General features: G+C 46.1%; 2 protein-coding genes across 2 annotated transcripts in view; one reads left to right on the forward strand and one right to left on the reverse strand.

Annotated features, from left to right (window-relative positions):
• The window catches only part of PSMC5 (proteasome 26S subunit, ATPase 5), a 28,333-nt gene extending 24,570 nt beyond the window's left edge, over positions 1 to 3,763 (forward strand). The window contains exon 12 of the mRNA XM_077252708.1: positions 3,324 to 3,763. Within this exon, the coding sequence (XP_077108823.1) occupies positions 3,324 to 3,377 (54 nt within the window). The 3' untranslated portion in view covers positions 3,378 to 3,763. The remainder of the gene's footprint in view (positions 1 to 3,323) is intronic.
• Positions 3,764 to 7,020: 3,257 nt separating this feature from the next.
• Positions 7,021 to 15,908, reverse strand: part of SMARCD2 (SWI/SNF related BAF chromatin remodeling complex subunit D2) — a 48,839-nt gene continuing 39,951 nt past the window's right edge. Inside the window, exons 10-14 of the mRNA XM_077252710.1 lie at positions 10,402 to 10,499; positions 10,170 to 10,305; positions 9,931 to 10,053; positions 9,268 to 9,369; positions 7,021 to 7,754 (exon numbers count right to left, since the gene is read on the reverse strand). Coding sequence (XP_077108825.1) covers positions 7,701 to 7,754; positions 9,268 to 9,369; positions 9,931 to 10,053; positions 10,170 to 10,305; positions 10,402 to 10,499 — 513 coding nt within the window. The 3' untranslated portion in view covers positions 7,021 to 7,700. The remainder of the gene's footprint in view (positions 7,755 to 9,267; positions 9,370 to 9,930; positions 10,054 to 10,169; positions 10,306 to 10,401; positions 10,500 to 15,908) is intronic.

The following is a 15,908-nucleotide window of genomic DNA, read 5'->3' on the forward strand; positions in this document are numbered from 1 at the left end:
TTTCCGGCTGTTGATTTTTCATTCTGCCTCCCAAAGATCGCAGTAAGGCTATGTGCACACGTTCAGGATTTCTTGGAGAAATTTCCTGAGCAAAACCGGACATTTTCTGCAAGAAATCCGCATGCGTTCTTTTCCCGGAGCTTCCCAATGCATTAAATAGCTGGAAAAACGCAAAAATCCACAAAATTAATGAACATGCTGTTTTTTACCGCGATGCTTTTTTTTTCGCCGAAAAAAAACGCATCATGTGCACAAAAATTGCAGAATGCATTCTAAATGATAGGATGCATATGTATGCATTTTTCTTATAGTGAAAAATCCGCAACGTGTGCACACAGCCTAAGGCTCGGCGCATATTTATTCTGCGTTCTACGCGGAGCTCTTACACTAGGGTTTTCGTGTAAATCTCTGAAATACGTGATTCAGACGGAATCCCCGGCGGAAGATTCCCTATAATGAGACAGATTGAGGCACTGTATGTGCCTTCTGACCTGTGATGCGGCAGCATGCATAGAAGTGCAGTTGGCCACAGTTGTTTGCGATTCTGAATAGGACACCGCTGATCAGAGGCCAATCAGTCAAGAGCAACTCTGCTGCCTCATTATAGTGAATGGATCCCTCGGGGGGTTTCATCTGATTCACGTCACTCAGAAACTTACATGGAAACCCCAATGTAAGTGCTCAGCATAGAGCGCCCGATAAACGTGATCCACATTGTGATGTAAAATGTTCCCAATAAAAGCTTCAACTCAATCCACAAAAAAAGCAAGTCTCAACTCAGGTCCGTCATCTGTTAACGGAAATATAGGGGGCTGCCATGTTACTGGTAGCACAAAGGTTCTGGGAAAGCCGAATGGCTCCTCACCCCCAAAAAATCTACACTCCCTTGGGGCTATTACAACATTTTAGTGATTTAAAAATGTAGCTTATTCTTTCTCCACCGTTCAATGGTATAAAATTTTGTGATGCACATGTGCTATCGATATGATCACTGCAACCTCAGATTAATTCATTGGGGGGGTCGTTTGTAAAATGGGACATGGCGTCTGCTCATGATTCCTGCACATTGTACATTTAAAGTCAAGTGACGCTCCTACCGTTCCAAATCCTGCCGTGCGCCCAATCAGTAGTTTTCTCCCACAGACTGGGAGTCCAATTTTTTTTTTCCCTGTTACCCTTGTGAAAATAAAAAAAAAAGGGATCTTAAGATAAATTTTGTGAAAAGTTAATGTTCTTTTTTTCCCACATTCCAAAAATTCCTATGAAGCATCTAAAGGGTTAATAGGGGTGCAGTTTTTAGAATGGTGTCAGTCTGCTTATGTTCTGTGATATAGACCCCTCAAAGTCAATTCAAATGTGATGTAGTCGCATCGAAGAATTGTTACCTCCTATGATAAAGTACAATATGTCATGAAAAAACAATCTCAGAATCACCGAGATCCTTTGAAGCGTTCGAGTTATTAACTCAAAGTTGACACTGAGCAGAATTGTGAAAATTTGGCCTGGTCATTAACGTGCAAACCACCTTGGGGGGTAAAGGATGGTGGGAGCTTCAGGAACCAGATCCTTATCTCTGTAAAATATTTTATGTTTGGATACTAAGGATTCGTGATGAGCGAGTGTACTCATTGCTTGAGTGTTCCCGAGCACGCTCAGGTGGTCTCCGAGTATTTATGACTGCTCAGAGATTTAGTTTTACTTGCCACAGCTGCATGATTTGCGGCTACTAGCCAGCTTGACTACATGTGGGGATTCCCTAGCAACCAGGCAACCCCCACATTTACTTAGCCTGGCTAGCACCTGTAAATCATGCAGCTGCGTCAACAAAAACTAAATTTCCGAGCAGTCACAAATACTCGGAGACCACCTGAGCGTGCCCGGAAAAACCCGAGCAACGAGTATATTCGCTCATCACTACTAAGGATGGTTAACAGGCCTCTTGGTCTTTTGTTACTGGAAATAGATTTCTTCTATGTCTCCCTTCTTCTGACATCAGAAACCAGCCCAGTTATTACAACTGTGTATGTTTTTAGTGTGAAACGATGCAGCATTTCTAAATGTGGCCGGGGAATGGGCTTGAACTAATCATCTAAGATGCTTAGTCCCCGGACAGCTTTTGCGGTTTTCCCTGAAATGCAGCTTGTCAGAAGTTGTTGTCCAATTCTTGCTGCCCTTGGTTTGTTTAGCATGAATCTCCCCTCCCTGGTCTTTGTGTATAGGTAGAGACTGGTCAGTCAGAGAGATCAGAGAGGGGAGATTTATGTTGACTAAACCATGGGCACGTGAATCGCAATCTGGCTATTGGTCACGCAGGTGTAGATGGCTGTAGATCCTTCATCGGAGAGAATCTGGCCGATTATGCCAATGACACTGATCACAGTGTGAACCAATTCTCTTGGATGAGTAGATGGGTGTTGTGGGGTGTGGATTCTACATCTTCTCTATTTTGTGAGTGCGCTAAAATTGGACTGCACTCAGATGTCATCCGACTACAGTTTGTTTTCCACGTACTCATTGACTTGCATCGTTAAGTGCTGCTATTTTTTTTCCTAAGACAGTGTGTCTGAGGGGAAATAAAAATGGGGCATGTGTATGGCCACATAGACTAACAGTACGCTAATCCCAGAGTGATCTGATGTTTTGTGGAATGGCACTCTGCCAGCAAATACGCTAGCTTTCCCTGCCCTTTAAGGTCGGATGCACACGATCCGGAAGTAGCAGCACGTTGGACGCAGCGCATGTTTGCCGCGTCCAAAGTACTTCCGTCTATTGACTTCTGGTGAATCCTCATGTGTTCACTGAACCGTACGGATTCACCGCGGCCAATACATTCTATCAGTGAAATTTGTTTTGCGGAGACTGACATCTCGGCAAGATAAATTGATATGCTGCGGTCTGGTAAGTTCTTTTTCAACTTTCCCTCATGGTTCTTGTCCGCTATCGGTTTTGCACCAGTATTTAGCATTAGATGGAGTGTACCACCTCCTTTGGGTTGCATTCGCAAACAGGACTCCAGGGGGGCCGCTACCAGCCTACTACCGTCCGTGGACTGAGGCCATTATTAAAAGGGCCTCCGAGCGACGGCGGGGTGATCTGGTCTCCCGTACGCCACATTTCCCAACGCCCACCGATATCAAACTCGCAGCAACTCCGGATCGTGGGCACACACCCTTAGCCTGTTTAGTTCTGTGCTGAGTTTTCCAGACAGGAGATGCTTTGTGCTACATCTATACAACGAATATAGGAACAATACAGACTGTACCCAAGTATTAATTTATGTACATAAAGTGAAATGGGTATTAACATATTGCTGCTATTTTCAGGTGATGCAGAAGGACAGCGAGAAGAACATGTCTATAAAGAAATTATGGAAATGAACACGCCATCCGAGCTATTGTCAGCCCCATTGTGTGCGATGTACAGCTGCTGCTCCTGTTTCCAGCCTCCCTTGTGTAGTCAGGGCACCCGAGGGCAAACACCGAGAACTGAGCTGTTATTGTCTCCATCTTACTGTAACCTGCCAGGGGGAACAGCTCCTGTCACAGGACGCCACCAATTGCCGATCCCGTTACCCTGACATGCATGTAAAAGCCCTCATTCTGTGTTTCGGCTGTGTAATTGATGATCACATAGCAGCAAGTTGGATTGTGAGATGTCTTTTCAATTACTAGCGATCTAGATCTGGATTTGTTTTTGTAATATTACTGGAACTGAATCTGTCATCTGTTTTTAATAAAGAACAGAACAAATTTAAAAAAGAAAAGCTTTTTTTATTGTTATTTCTGAACCATTCAACAACAGAAATCTTTTAGCAAGGAAACATTCAGATCCCTCTCCCGCAGCGCTGTAAGCTGCGCATCACTAACAGATCATGAGGAACGACTGCAGCCATTTTACCACAAGCCTATCTGCCATAGACTGCAGTGGCCATACAGGGGGATCAGACTTTCAAATGCAGTTATTCATTAAAAAGGGTTGACCAATACTTTATTATTGATGGACCATCAATATAATAGGTGGGGATGCAACACCCAGGATCCCTGTTGATCAGCGGTTACTGGCGCTGTCAGGAAGTTCTCGGGGTGCCGGGCATTGAACCCCAACTTATTAGATATTGATGATCTATAATAGGACATCTATAAAATAATAGCCAACCCCTTTAAGCACGTGTCCATTTATGTGCTATCACTACTGGAGTAATAACCTGTATTACCCCGAGCACTGAATAACCCATATGTGTCTGTTTATGGGGAAACTGTCAGGATGGGTAGGAGACGTGGCTACAGCAGAAGTTTCATTTCAGCCTTGGTCGTGAATGCTTCACGTGCCTTCCCCCTTGAGGTAATGCCTGTGGTGGGCTACTGATTGGACACTACAGCCATCAATCGAGTACAGGAGCTGTACAGTGCTCTTACAGACGGGAGAATACATTATTAGTGACTGCCTCCAGTGCCAGAATGATGCAAACGAAACCAGTTCCCCCATCCGTGTATCACAGACCTTCCATGGACAGGACAGCTTTGTATATGTCCACAGGGCTGTTGAGTTCTGGTCAGGAGACCCATGTGTAAAACTGGTTAATAACCTACAAAGTTTGATCCATTCCTGTCAGTAGTTTTGCATGGTGTAAACTGTGGACAGGTTCCGTGTATGATATAAAATATCCCCTCAATGACATGGAAGGAACTTCTACTTTTAGCGGCCACTACCGAGTACTGCACATTCTCTCGCACTCACCTGAATGGCTGTGGTGCTCCACCCCATACAATGCAGACATCTGCTGACCGGTGTGGGTGTCCACCCCCGCTAATCTCAAATTCTTTACCTATCCTTTTAAGTATTTATGTAAAAAAAAAAAAAAAAATGCTACATTGCTATCTGGTAAGTTCAGACAGTGGATGGATTTTTTATTTTTTTAATTTTCACCTCTTGCCCCCTGAGGGGAACAGAATGTGCAATTGTCTATACAGTGCCATTTGTAAGATATGTTCACATGCTGCAGAAATCTCTGCGGCTAAACATCTGAGCCATACATGTGAGTGGAGCGATTACTGTAGCTTGTGAATGGATTTTGTACACCCTCCATTCAGATGTAGTAATATTTATTACAATAAATCTGCTAAGTGTGAACATAGCCAGAGACAAGGGGCTGGACTGTTGTGGAAGAATAAAGGGGGAAAAAAAATATTCTTCAGTGATTTATGTAAAATCTGTGTCACAACTATGGCCTCGATCCATTCAGACCAGCGATTTTTCTTGGCCTTCTTGATGAGGGGGCGTTTTGGAGTCATTAATAGATTGACGCCTGTGACTGGGGTAAAGTTTCTGGCATAAGGAACACCACAGCTAGTCATGGATTACATGGATTGTGGTTTGTTCGTTTTCGCAGAGCTGATGGAAACGCCAAATTGTCACAACGTCTGCACATCTCCAAGTTGCACAAAAATGTTGAGACTTGCAAAGTGATTTATGCCAAACTGCTTTGATAACTTGGAGGGGTAAATATTTTACACCTTTGTCTACAACTTACGCCTGTGTGGCTTTCGCCATAGCCCTCATCCAATAATCCAGGTAATGAGTAGGTGGGTGAGGAGTGGCTCCTGCCAGTGCAGACCCTAGTGTGGCCTATCCTAACATACATTCAAGCAAATACCTTGTTCCTATATCAAAACTTTTCCTGAATAAACTATCACAAGGTTTGTAAGAATTCCTATTAGAACTGGAAGACCAACCCATATCTGCATCCATCCATAGGACGTGCCCTGAGAAAATAACAATATGGCTCCAAATTGCACAATTGTTTACATTTTGCAAGGCAAATTCACAGCATCGATCCCATGCATCCTCAGTTATGCTGGCTGTGGGATGTCATGTTTTATACACAGGAAATGATACGACGCACCAGCAGAAAAAGGAACAAATATATTCTTACAAACATTGCTGCTGGTGATTTACCTTAGACTAAGTAGTGCAAAGATCTTATATATTAGCAATTTGCATATTAAGTCCCCTAGAAAGAGGAAAACATAACATTTGACAATATCCTCAAACTACTACTAAACCAAAACCCTTGTACCCAGCGTCCTCCACCAGAATATAGTGCAAATGGTACATATGTTTGATCTAATGAATATACATGAAAACTGACTAGTAAGAAACTGACTTGGATGTTGCTCTATCTACAAGCAGGAAGAAAGAAACTCCAACCTTACAATGAAGTTTTGCGAATCTCCACCGGGTTAATCCTGAGCTTTGGTAATGTGAAGATCTAAAATGTCACCTGTGTTTGGCATTTCAGCCCATGTATACAGACTATTGCATGAGAACTACTACTCTCAGCACAATGCCCTTTCACTAAGGCTGCTCGCACCGTCTTTTATATGCCGCTTAGTTTTCCCATAGCAATGCCTCTTCAGGAAAACACTGGCAGCCCTATGAGGCTGTCACGTTTGGGTCAGGAGACGTGTGGACTGTCTGTGCATCGGGGACCATGATACACAGATTGCCTAAAGCTTAAAAATGTTTTGATTCCTTATTTAGGCATAGAAAGACGATGCACATAGTATTTTGAATATTTGGATCACCAGCTTAGTGCACTATGATATGTCTATGCGTTGGGTTTTATTCCAACTGGATCTCCCATGGTTCCGCTGTTCTAAACTTTGATCACTAGTGGGACCTTCAGTGATCCAAGATGGTTTGAATGGAACCACATACTGCTTTCTAATGGCCGCAGCATTTCTGTAGCTCTTCTGAATGAACCCTAGGTGTCCCCATACTGTTCTGCACTGACCCATACTTGATGCAACACAACCCATGATGGGTGGGCGTCCAATGGTTTGGTATGTAATAGAGCCACTTGATGCAGCTCTTCTATGAAACTAGGAATGATAAATTTTAAGGTTTTGGGAGTTTTTTTTTTGCAGCACTGTTTCCGGCATGACGGCACAATTCTGGCCATGCAGCACTTATGCTACGTCAATCACTTTCCTTCCTGAAGATTTTTTTTTTTTCTTTTTAAAGCTGCATGTAATGCCAAATATTCCTGCTCCGAATATCACTTTAAACTATATTTTTAGAAAAACTGAATAATCATTGAATGTATTGTTTGAGTGAGTTCTGACTATATTATGTGGTTTCAGTAGCAAATCACATTCCTACTAGCTGTTGTAGTGATACACCCTCAGACCCAGTGCCAGCCTAACCTTCTAGTAGTCAATCTGTGCGGTGTGTATGTCGACGCTACCCACCAGATGACTATTGCTCTATGTGGAAATATTTGGATAAAACTAATGTATGACTTTGATTTAAGCTTTGGCATTGCTGATTGTCTAAAGCAGTGTTTCCCAAACTCCAGTCCTCACGGACCCCACAGGTCATGTTCTCAGGATTTCCTTAGTATTGTACAGGTGGTGGAAGTTTCATCAAGCCCTCAGGAATTCTCTCACCTGTGCAACACTATGGAAATCTTGAAAACATGACCTGTGGGGTCTGTGAGGACCAGAGTTTGGGAAACACATTGGTCTTTAGCAAAGCATTTATAAAAATAAATTGAAGGCAGCACATCCCTATCGTACCTGAGAGCTGTCACACAGTCATTCCAAGGTGACTGGGTACATAACAAAAGATTTACATTTACAGATAAAAGACAATAAAAACAAGGCACATGGAATGTATAGAAAGCTTGTTCTGGAGAAGGTTTAGGTGAGACGAATCCCCAGAACCTGCTCAAGTTCCTGTCGCTTTTGCTGGACCTAAAAGGGAAAAAATAGTTAAATTAATTTCCGAAGGAGATAAGCAAAATACTTAGGAAATAATATGCACACTCAGCCAAGGCCTGTACGGATTTCTATATGCTGATCCTCTGTGTTTTGCCATTGAAATAAACATTCACATTTGGCCAAATTGATCATGCAGATTTATGGTGTGATGGTGGAGACGTGGCTAATGAAAAAAGAACAGCCCCTGACAACTATCTAAAGGGTGGCACTTTCTAAATTCTCAATGACCAGCTCTAGGGCCTGAAGGAAAATCTATTAAGTGGAAAATTGTTTTACCCTTATTTTACCCCCATTGCTCGTCAGAGTATTGTGTTTTTTTTATTCCAGCCTTGGAGTTCAGACATATGGACCTTTATATGTAGTAGCCCCAATATGCAAACTTGTATTGTCTTTCCTAGGGGGCATTGTTCACAGGGTAATTATGCTGAACAGCCTGAAGAGTTCCCCCCCTAGGGAATCCTGTGAGCATCGCCCCCTTGGCAAAGACCATAAAAATTTGCTTTAAATAAAAAAAATCCCCTGTATGGTAGATTTAAAAACAAACAGCACTCAAGGGAGCAGTGGGAATAAAATAAGAGTTAAAATTGGTCACTTCTGACCTTGTGTTACTGGTCTTCCTTGATGATCCGCCATTTTTTTTGCCTTGCTACATTTTAGCAGCTATAAGGCTAATATAAAACTGCATTTTTGAATGCTGCAATATATGCTTATGAGGTACAGTACAGATGGATGCTGTGACGCCCATTTACCATAATGAATCATTGCAAAAAACATGCCCCATACTGTATTGCACATCAATACCACAAGTCCTTCACTACACAGCCCTCGTTAATGCTTGTATACGCTACACAGCTCTCGCTGCGATAAGTAGCCTGAAAAAGGGAAGACAGAATCTATAATAAACCACTGTTGTCTTCTCCTCTTGGTTCCCAGCTGGCTCTGACTAAAGGAGACCTGATCTTCTCTAGCTAGATTGCTAGTAATTGGGGTGGTACCATTTACCATGTACAAATAACCTCAGGGTACAACGGAGCCTGCTTTCTGCATGTGCACCATTTTTATACAGAGGGCATCACACCCTTAAGGCACCCATACACATTAGTTAAAGTAGGCCGAACCTGCCAATTTCGACAGGAACAGCCAACCACTTAATGCGATGTGAATAGATGATGATGTTGTGGCAGAGAATAATCCGGCCTATTGAATTTCAACACAAAATCCTTTTGTTATCCCTGGAGCTAAGAGGCAGCCATAGGGCTTCCACTGAAAACAAAGGAGAACTCGGACGAGCTGAGAGGTTGTGTGTATGAAATTTGGGCAAGATAGTTGCTAGCCAAGCGATCGTCTGGCCACCTGCTGTCTAATATCTAAGGCCAGCTTCAGTCTTCTTCATTATTCCATAACTGCATTTATTAATCACTTTCACCGTTACAGGGGATGTGATGAATGGGATAGGAGTTGATATCTTTTAATTGTAAAAACTGACCTTAAAGTAGATGTGTCTTCCCACAGCTTCTTGAGCCCACGGCTGCTGGTAAAACTCTGAATGTCTTTCCTCATCTGGATTTCCCATCATATCCGTCATGATCTAAAATAATCAATAAAACAAGAATGTAATAAATCACCTCTATCAGTTGTTTTTTTTTGTTTTCCATCATAATGATATTGATTGATAAGAGATCATGATTAGTGATGAATAGTACAGCTCTACTGACTACAGTATTTACATCCAGGCGCCACCAGAGCTGATAGGTGGGATACCCTTGGTGTCAGACCCCCATGGATCTGATACTGATGGACAACCCCTTTAATGTATAAAAATTCACCTTACATATCTGTTAGCTGAATGATAGTTTCCCTTATTGTTTGTACATGAGCACTCACTTGGCCAAGTGCTTCTGTGCTGTTTGAGAGGGCCACTACCAGAAATGTCTGGTGTCAGGTTGACTTAGAGAGAGCAAAAGAATCGTACGTCGGATCCTTCACTCCTTAACTTCCCAGATAATAATCTGTAAAGAGTCCCCAAACACATTTTACTGTTGGCCAAACCCATCGACATTGGCAGGTTTGGCCGAAGTTCGTCTAATTTATATATACGGGGCTTTCGTCATGCCTAAAACCAATGAAAGTGAATAGATTTTAACATTACCTTGAGGTCTCTGCTTTGAGATTTCAGCCAGTCTTGGATAAATTCCTGTGGATCATTGCTGAAGCTTAGCATGAAGTCTCGCTGTGTCTTCAGCTGGTTGATGGATTCGATTGTCTCGTGAATCTGAAAGGGGTAAAAGTCAGAAAATACATTTAAAAGTCAAGCATCCAAGAGTGCAATTAATAGACGGAAGAGAACAGGTTGGTATATGGATTTTGGCAAAGATTGATGAGTCTGACCTTGGTATCTAGGCTGGCGATCTCCTGCTGGTTTGTAGTAGATGCAAGAAAGTTGCTCATTTGGGACTTTAGAGGGTCATCCACTTCAACCTCAATGTCATAACAGGCCGTCTTCTTCTGATCGTTTGGGTCAACACTAGGCAAAACGGTGAATAAAATAAAAGTAAGCTTGTGTATTAGGTTATTTTTTTTTATTAGAAAGGATTATCCCATTTGTCATAAGTGCACTTACCTAATGCTGTGATTAATTATTATAGGGTCTGGGTGCTGCAAGAGACTGGCTAACTTCATGGGAATGTCTGAGAATCTCATTCGGATGCAGTTAAATATCTGTAGGAAAAGATCAGACGAGGAAGCAGGAGAAGAGACATAAGGAGGAGAGTAGTAGATAAATAATCCTAAAATGGCCATACACATGTAATACCTGTCGGGCTCAATGCTTGTTTGGCTGACAACAATCTCTTCCAGTCCCCCATACACATGAACGTTCAGCTCAGCATGTGTTTTCAATAAGAACAGAGTAAGCAGCTGCCAGATAGTTCTGGCGGCAGATTATTCCCTGGAGAAAAGAGGGATTTTTGTGTACTCACCGTAAAATCCTTTTCTCCGAGCCAATCATTGGGGGACACAGACCGTGGGTGTTATGCTGCTTGCCACTAGGAGGACACTAAGTGATACAAAGAAAGTTAGCTCCTCCCCTGCAGTATACACCCTCCTGCTGGCCCTCAGCTAACCAGTTCGGTGCAAAAAGCAGTAGGAGATCAGTAACAACATATTAGCTTACAGCATGTCATATTATATATGAGAGTATAGCATATCGGATTATAAAAACAAGCATAAGCCAATACCAGGGTGGGAGCTGTGTCCCCCAATGATTGGCTCGGAGAAAAGGATTTTACGGTGAGTACACAAAAATCCCTCTTTCTCCTTCGCCTCATTGGGGGACACAGACCGTGGGACGTACCAAAGCAGTCCCTGGGTGGGGACAACGTCAGATCAGGCCCTGTGCAACTGCTACTTACAAGTGCGCCACCGCGGCCTGCAGAGTCCGCCTGCCCAGAGTCACATCTGTGGAAGTCTGGGAATTATAATGCTTCAAGAATGCATGCGGACTGGACGAATCCGCAAGCTTGCAGGCGTGTCTTGTCGACGCCTGGTGCCTAGAACCCACGATAGACAGGGAGATAGGCTGTCATCTAACACGGAAGGACTTCTGGATGGTGAAAGGAATACACCAGGCTAAATGGCCGATGAAGACGGCCAAACCCTTCCTGTAAACGTCAGGAAGCCTTCCTCTTGCAGTTAGGAAACCCAAGATACAGTGTCCAACCTTCGGAAGGACGCCGTCCTCAAGACGTACCTACTCAGAGCACTCGCTTCGTCCGGAATATGGGGAACTCATTCCATTTTGTGGACTGGTGCCAAAAGAGATGAGGGAAGAACTATGCCCTCATGACAGTAGTAATACAATACCACCTTGGTAACTAGGGACGGGGAAGGCCTGAGGACAACCTTGCCTTGAAGGAAATAAGGGAAAAAAGTCTGAAAAGACCCGTTAGCACCGAAGACTCGTCAGGATGAGGATATCGCCGAGAAAAAAAGGGGGCGACCTTCCCTAATAGAATAGGGAAGAACTACATGTGAAAACATGCTGCGAGGTGGTCCCTACTTGCAGTTTTGTTGCAGAAAGACAAAGCTACCAGCTCCGCAAGCGAACTGACAAGGTCAGTGCGGATTTCCGAGGATCACTGGGGCCCTTTCTGCTTCTGAAAAGCTTTTGGAAGTGGAAACTGGTACCACGGAATAACCAGAGCATGCAGTGCGATGGCTCTTGGATCTCGAGGCCGAACAACGAACTCGAGTACACAGGCGATCAGTCAGGACGCCATCCGAACTACAACTGTAGAGCTCCAGTGAAGGCAGGTCTGATGGAAGACTTCCGGGTGAAGTTCCCACTCACTTGAGGTGAAACCCTGACGGCTAAATATGTTCGCAGCCCAGAGTTCTACTCCTGGGATATGTACTGCCAAGATCACTGAGTGATAGATCTCAGCCCATGTGAGGTACCTTGGCCATGGTGCTTGAACGTGGGTACTCGCTAGATGATTGACGTATGACACAGCCGTGGCGTTGTCCAATTGAATTTGGATGGGTTGACCCGCCATAAGGTAGTGGACCTAGTATAGGACTACCTTTCAGATCTCCAGAGCAATGATCGGGAGAAGAGGGCTGGCATTGGAAGTTACTAGTAACCATGGAACCGGGAGAAAAGCCCTGGATGAAGAAGGAGCTCGGAGACTATCGTCTGAAAGGCTGCTTGACTTACTGAAAACTAACGGAGCGAAGGAAACTGCTTCCATTATCGTCTCCATTTTTTTTTTTTAAGAACCCTCCCAGCAAATCGAAAGAAATGAGGGGATGAGTGAGCAAGAGCGCGAGCTCCCTGTTGAAAAACCATGACCTTGTCTGGAGGGAGATTTACCACCCTTCTGGAAGAGTACCGGATCATCCTCAAAAAGGATATCTGCTGGGCTGGAAATGAGAAGTTGTCTAAGTCTAGCCACCAGCCCAGGTGAGAGGGTATCGCAAGTGATATAGACGACTTAGCGTAGTCCTGCAAGGGCGGGTAAACAGTCGGCCAAACAGGGCAGGATGGCCACGCCTCTAGGTGCAAGATGACAGCTGCCATGACCCTTGCGAACACTCTGGGTGCGGTAGCAAGGCCGAAGGACAAGGTCGTGAGTTAAATGCTGTTCACGAATGGAAAAGCAAAGAAATTTTTGAAGAGGATAGGCATCCCGAATGTCGATGGGTGCCAGAAACTGCACCTTTTTCTGTTGAAATAATGGCTGAGCGGAGGAACTCCATTCGAAGAAGAAGAACCTTGTGAAAAAATTGTTAGAAGTTTGAGGTCCGGGATCGGTCCTACTTCTCGGTCCCCTTTTAGGAACCAAGATCCCTTAGATCTAGACTGTCCTGGACAACCCTTTCCTGTTGGTCGGGGCTGTGGGAACGTACGATCCTTCGTTACTGGTGTGAATCAAAGTAGTTAAGGTCTCCAGGCAGGAGACCGTTGCTCTAGCAATCCATGCGGCGGCTAGGGAGGGTAGAGGGCTGGACCCGTAGCCGCAAAACGGAACAAACCAGATTTGCTATTTGACAGATCGTGGCATTTTTAATTGAGGACATATCGGGCAGGGATACTGGTAGGTAAACCACAGGAGATTGTACCCGGTTAATCTGCCGAGTGGCAGAATGCGCCGCTGCTTCCAGCAGGTCATTGCAGAGTTAAAAATTAGGAGCCTCGATCCACCATCCTCTTAACAGGTAAGTGGAGAGGGAACATTCGCCTTCTTGCATCTTCTGTGATGCATAGGGGGGTGCTCAGACGCCCGAAAAAAGGTGCCTCTGTACATCCACAGAGTTCAGGTCTCCGGGTGGACAGGACAGGTTGTCTGGCGTTAGGCCTGGATGCAGAAAAGGATACCTGGAGGCGACCTTCTTGTGCCCGTCTGTTGATGGTGTGGGGAGACCGGCGCCCTTTAAAGTGCCTGTCGCCCTTAAAAATTAGACCGGGCATAGCGTCCCACGTAGAGGCTTCTGTCCAGTTAATCGCATATCCGGACTGGATGGCAAAAGCTCTACGAGGGAGTTTAGACTGAGGGAACTATTACACTGGGATAAACTGGGATCAGCGGCAGAGGGCTCCTCGTTTATGACCAGTTTCGGATTGGTCATGTGCCTTTAAGACCAGGGAATACTGGTCGTGTGCCTTTAAGACCAGGGAATACTGGTCGTGTGCCTTTAAGACCAGGGTATACTGGTCGTGTGCCTTTAAGACCAGGGTATACTGGTCGTGTGCCTTTAAGACCAGGGAATACTGGTCGTGTGCCTTTAAGACCAGTTAATACTGTGTGCGTTTAAGACCAGGGGATACTTACTGGTCACGTGTCTTTAAGACCCGGGAATTCTGGTCACGCGCCTTTAAGACCAGGGAATACTGGTCACGCGCCTTTAAGACCAGGGAATACTGGTCACGTGCCTTTAAGACCAGGGAATACTGGTCACGTGCCTTTAAGACCAGGGAATACTGGTCACGTGCCTTTAAGACCAGGGAATACTGGTCACGTGACTTTAAGACCAGGAATACTGGTCATGCGGGTTTAGGTAAAATCTCGCAGCGAGCGAGAAGCGCCAATTCAGGGGGCGGAGCCACAGGCACGACGTGGGCGGAGCCTCGAGACTTCCATGAATAGGCCCACGCCGGGGCGTAAATTTCTGCAGCCGGCGCCAGCGTAGAAGTTAGGGGTGGTCACCCGTTGCTCGAGAAAATTGAGCGCTTCCGTGCCAGGCGAAAAACGCCAGGAAAAAAGGCAGAGCCGCCTTAAGGCGCCACAGTGCGCTTTTGGTGGTGCGGCCTACACATCGGCCGAAGCCAGGAGCTAAATTTTGTAGCCGGCTGGAGCGTTACCTCAGGGAGGTGGGCCACAGGGAAGCCTGAGACTGCCTGTGAATATCCCGCTGCAGAAGCCCATCGCTGGCAGGATCCACTCACCAACGGTGCGCGTCCCGGCATGGAGCCGCCGCGGATGTCGAGTATTGCAGCGTGGACGGTGCAGGGATAGAGGAATAAACCTCAATCCATCATCCCTCTTGTTAGGGAGGTGGAGAGGAACCATCCGCCTCCTTGTGCCATCCGCTTTCACAGTGGTGGGACAGTGGGGGCTGCCCGGACCATGGAGAGGGGCTTCTGTACATCCACGAAGTTCAGCCCATCGGGACCGTGAAGGCACCTTCGCCCCTGAAGGGGATTTCAACTGCGGCCTAGTCCGGCTGAAAAAGCCGGGGACTAAATTTATGGAGCCTGCCGGTGGAGCGCGTCGGCGGGCCGCGCGCCGAATGATTGCCGCTGGCGTACCGGCCAGTGGCACCCCCAGGACCACATCTTCCACGCAGGCAGCGTGAGGAAGAATGGCCCCCGAGATCTGCAGGGCGCCTCTCGTCCCAGACGAGAAGCGCCGATATAGGGGGCGGGGTTACGGCCGTGGGAGGGATCTGCCCACTGAGGCCTACTCCAGCTGAAAAGCCGGGGACTAAATTTCCGGCCTGCCTGGCGATGCGCGGCGGCCGCAACGGAGCGACGCTAACCGCCGCAGTTCCCCGACCGCCGGCGCCTCTCCCCAGGGGCTCTGCCGCAAGTACCGCCGGCGCCTACCCCATAGAGGCCACTGCGGCCTACTCCGGCTGAAAAGCCGGGGACTAAATTTCCGGCCTGCCCGGCGGTGTGCGGCGGCGCGGCCGCAAAGCGATCCAGAGCGCAGGAGGGGAACTCCTGATGTACTCACAGTCCGGTAATGCAGGTCCCCCTGTCCCTGCGCGCTCCATCCTCATCCTCTTCTGTAATCCCTGTAATCCCTGTAATGCGCAAGTATGCAACGCCATGTAATGTGGGCCTTGTATGTCGGGCCCCCAGAGAGGAACATTAGAGCAGGCTCTATGTGCTCGCCGTCTTGCAGGGGGAAGGGAGATCGGGACCAAAGATGGAAACCCGTCGCCCCAGTAAAAATTGGCGTGCTCCAGCGTCGCAGGAGAGGGACGGGGAGGTATACTCGCCGTGCTCGCCTGTTGCTGGTTCGGGGGAGAGCGGGTCCTATAAAAAAGGATCCGTCGACCCCTTCACTCTGTTGAATAAAAAATAAAAATTAAGAAAGTTGGGGTCTGAAAACAGACCCAAGTGCC

Source organism: Ranitomeya variabilis, chromosome 4 (assembly GCF_051348905.1).
Source record: "Ranitomeya variabilis isolate aRanVar5 chromosome 4, aRanVar5.hap1, whole genome shotgun sequence".
Lineage (NCBI taxonomy): Eukaryota > Metazoa > Chordata > Amphibia > Anura > Dendrobatidae > Ranitomeya > Ranitomeya variabilis.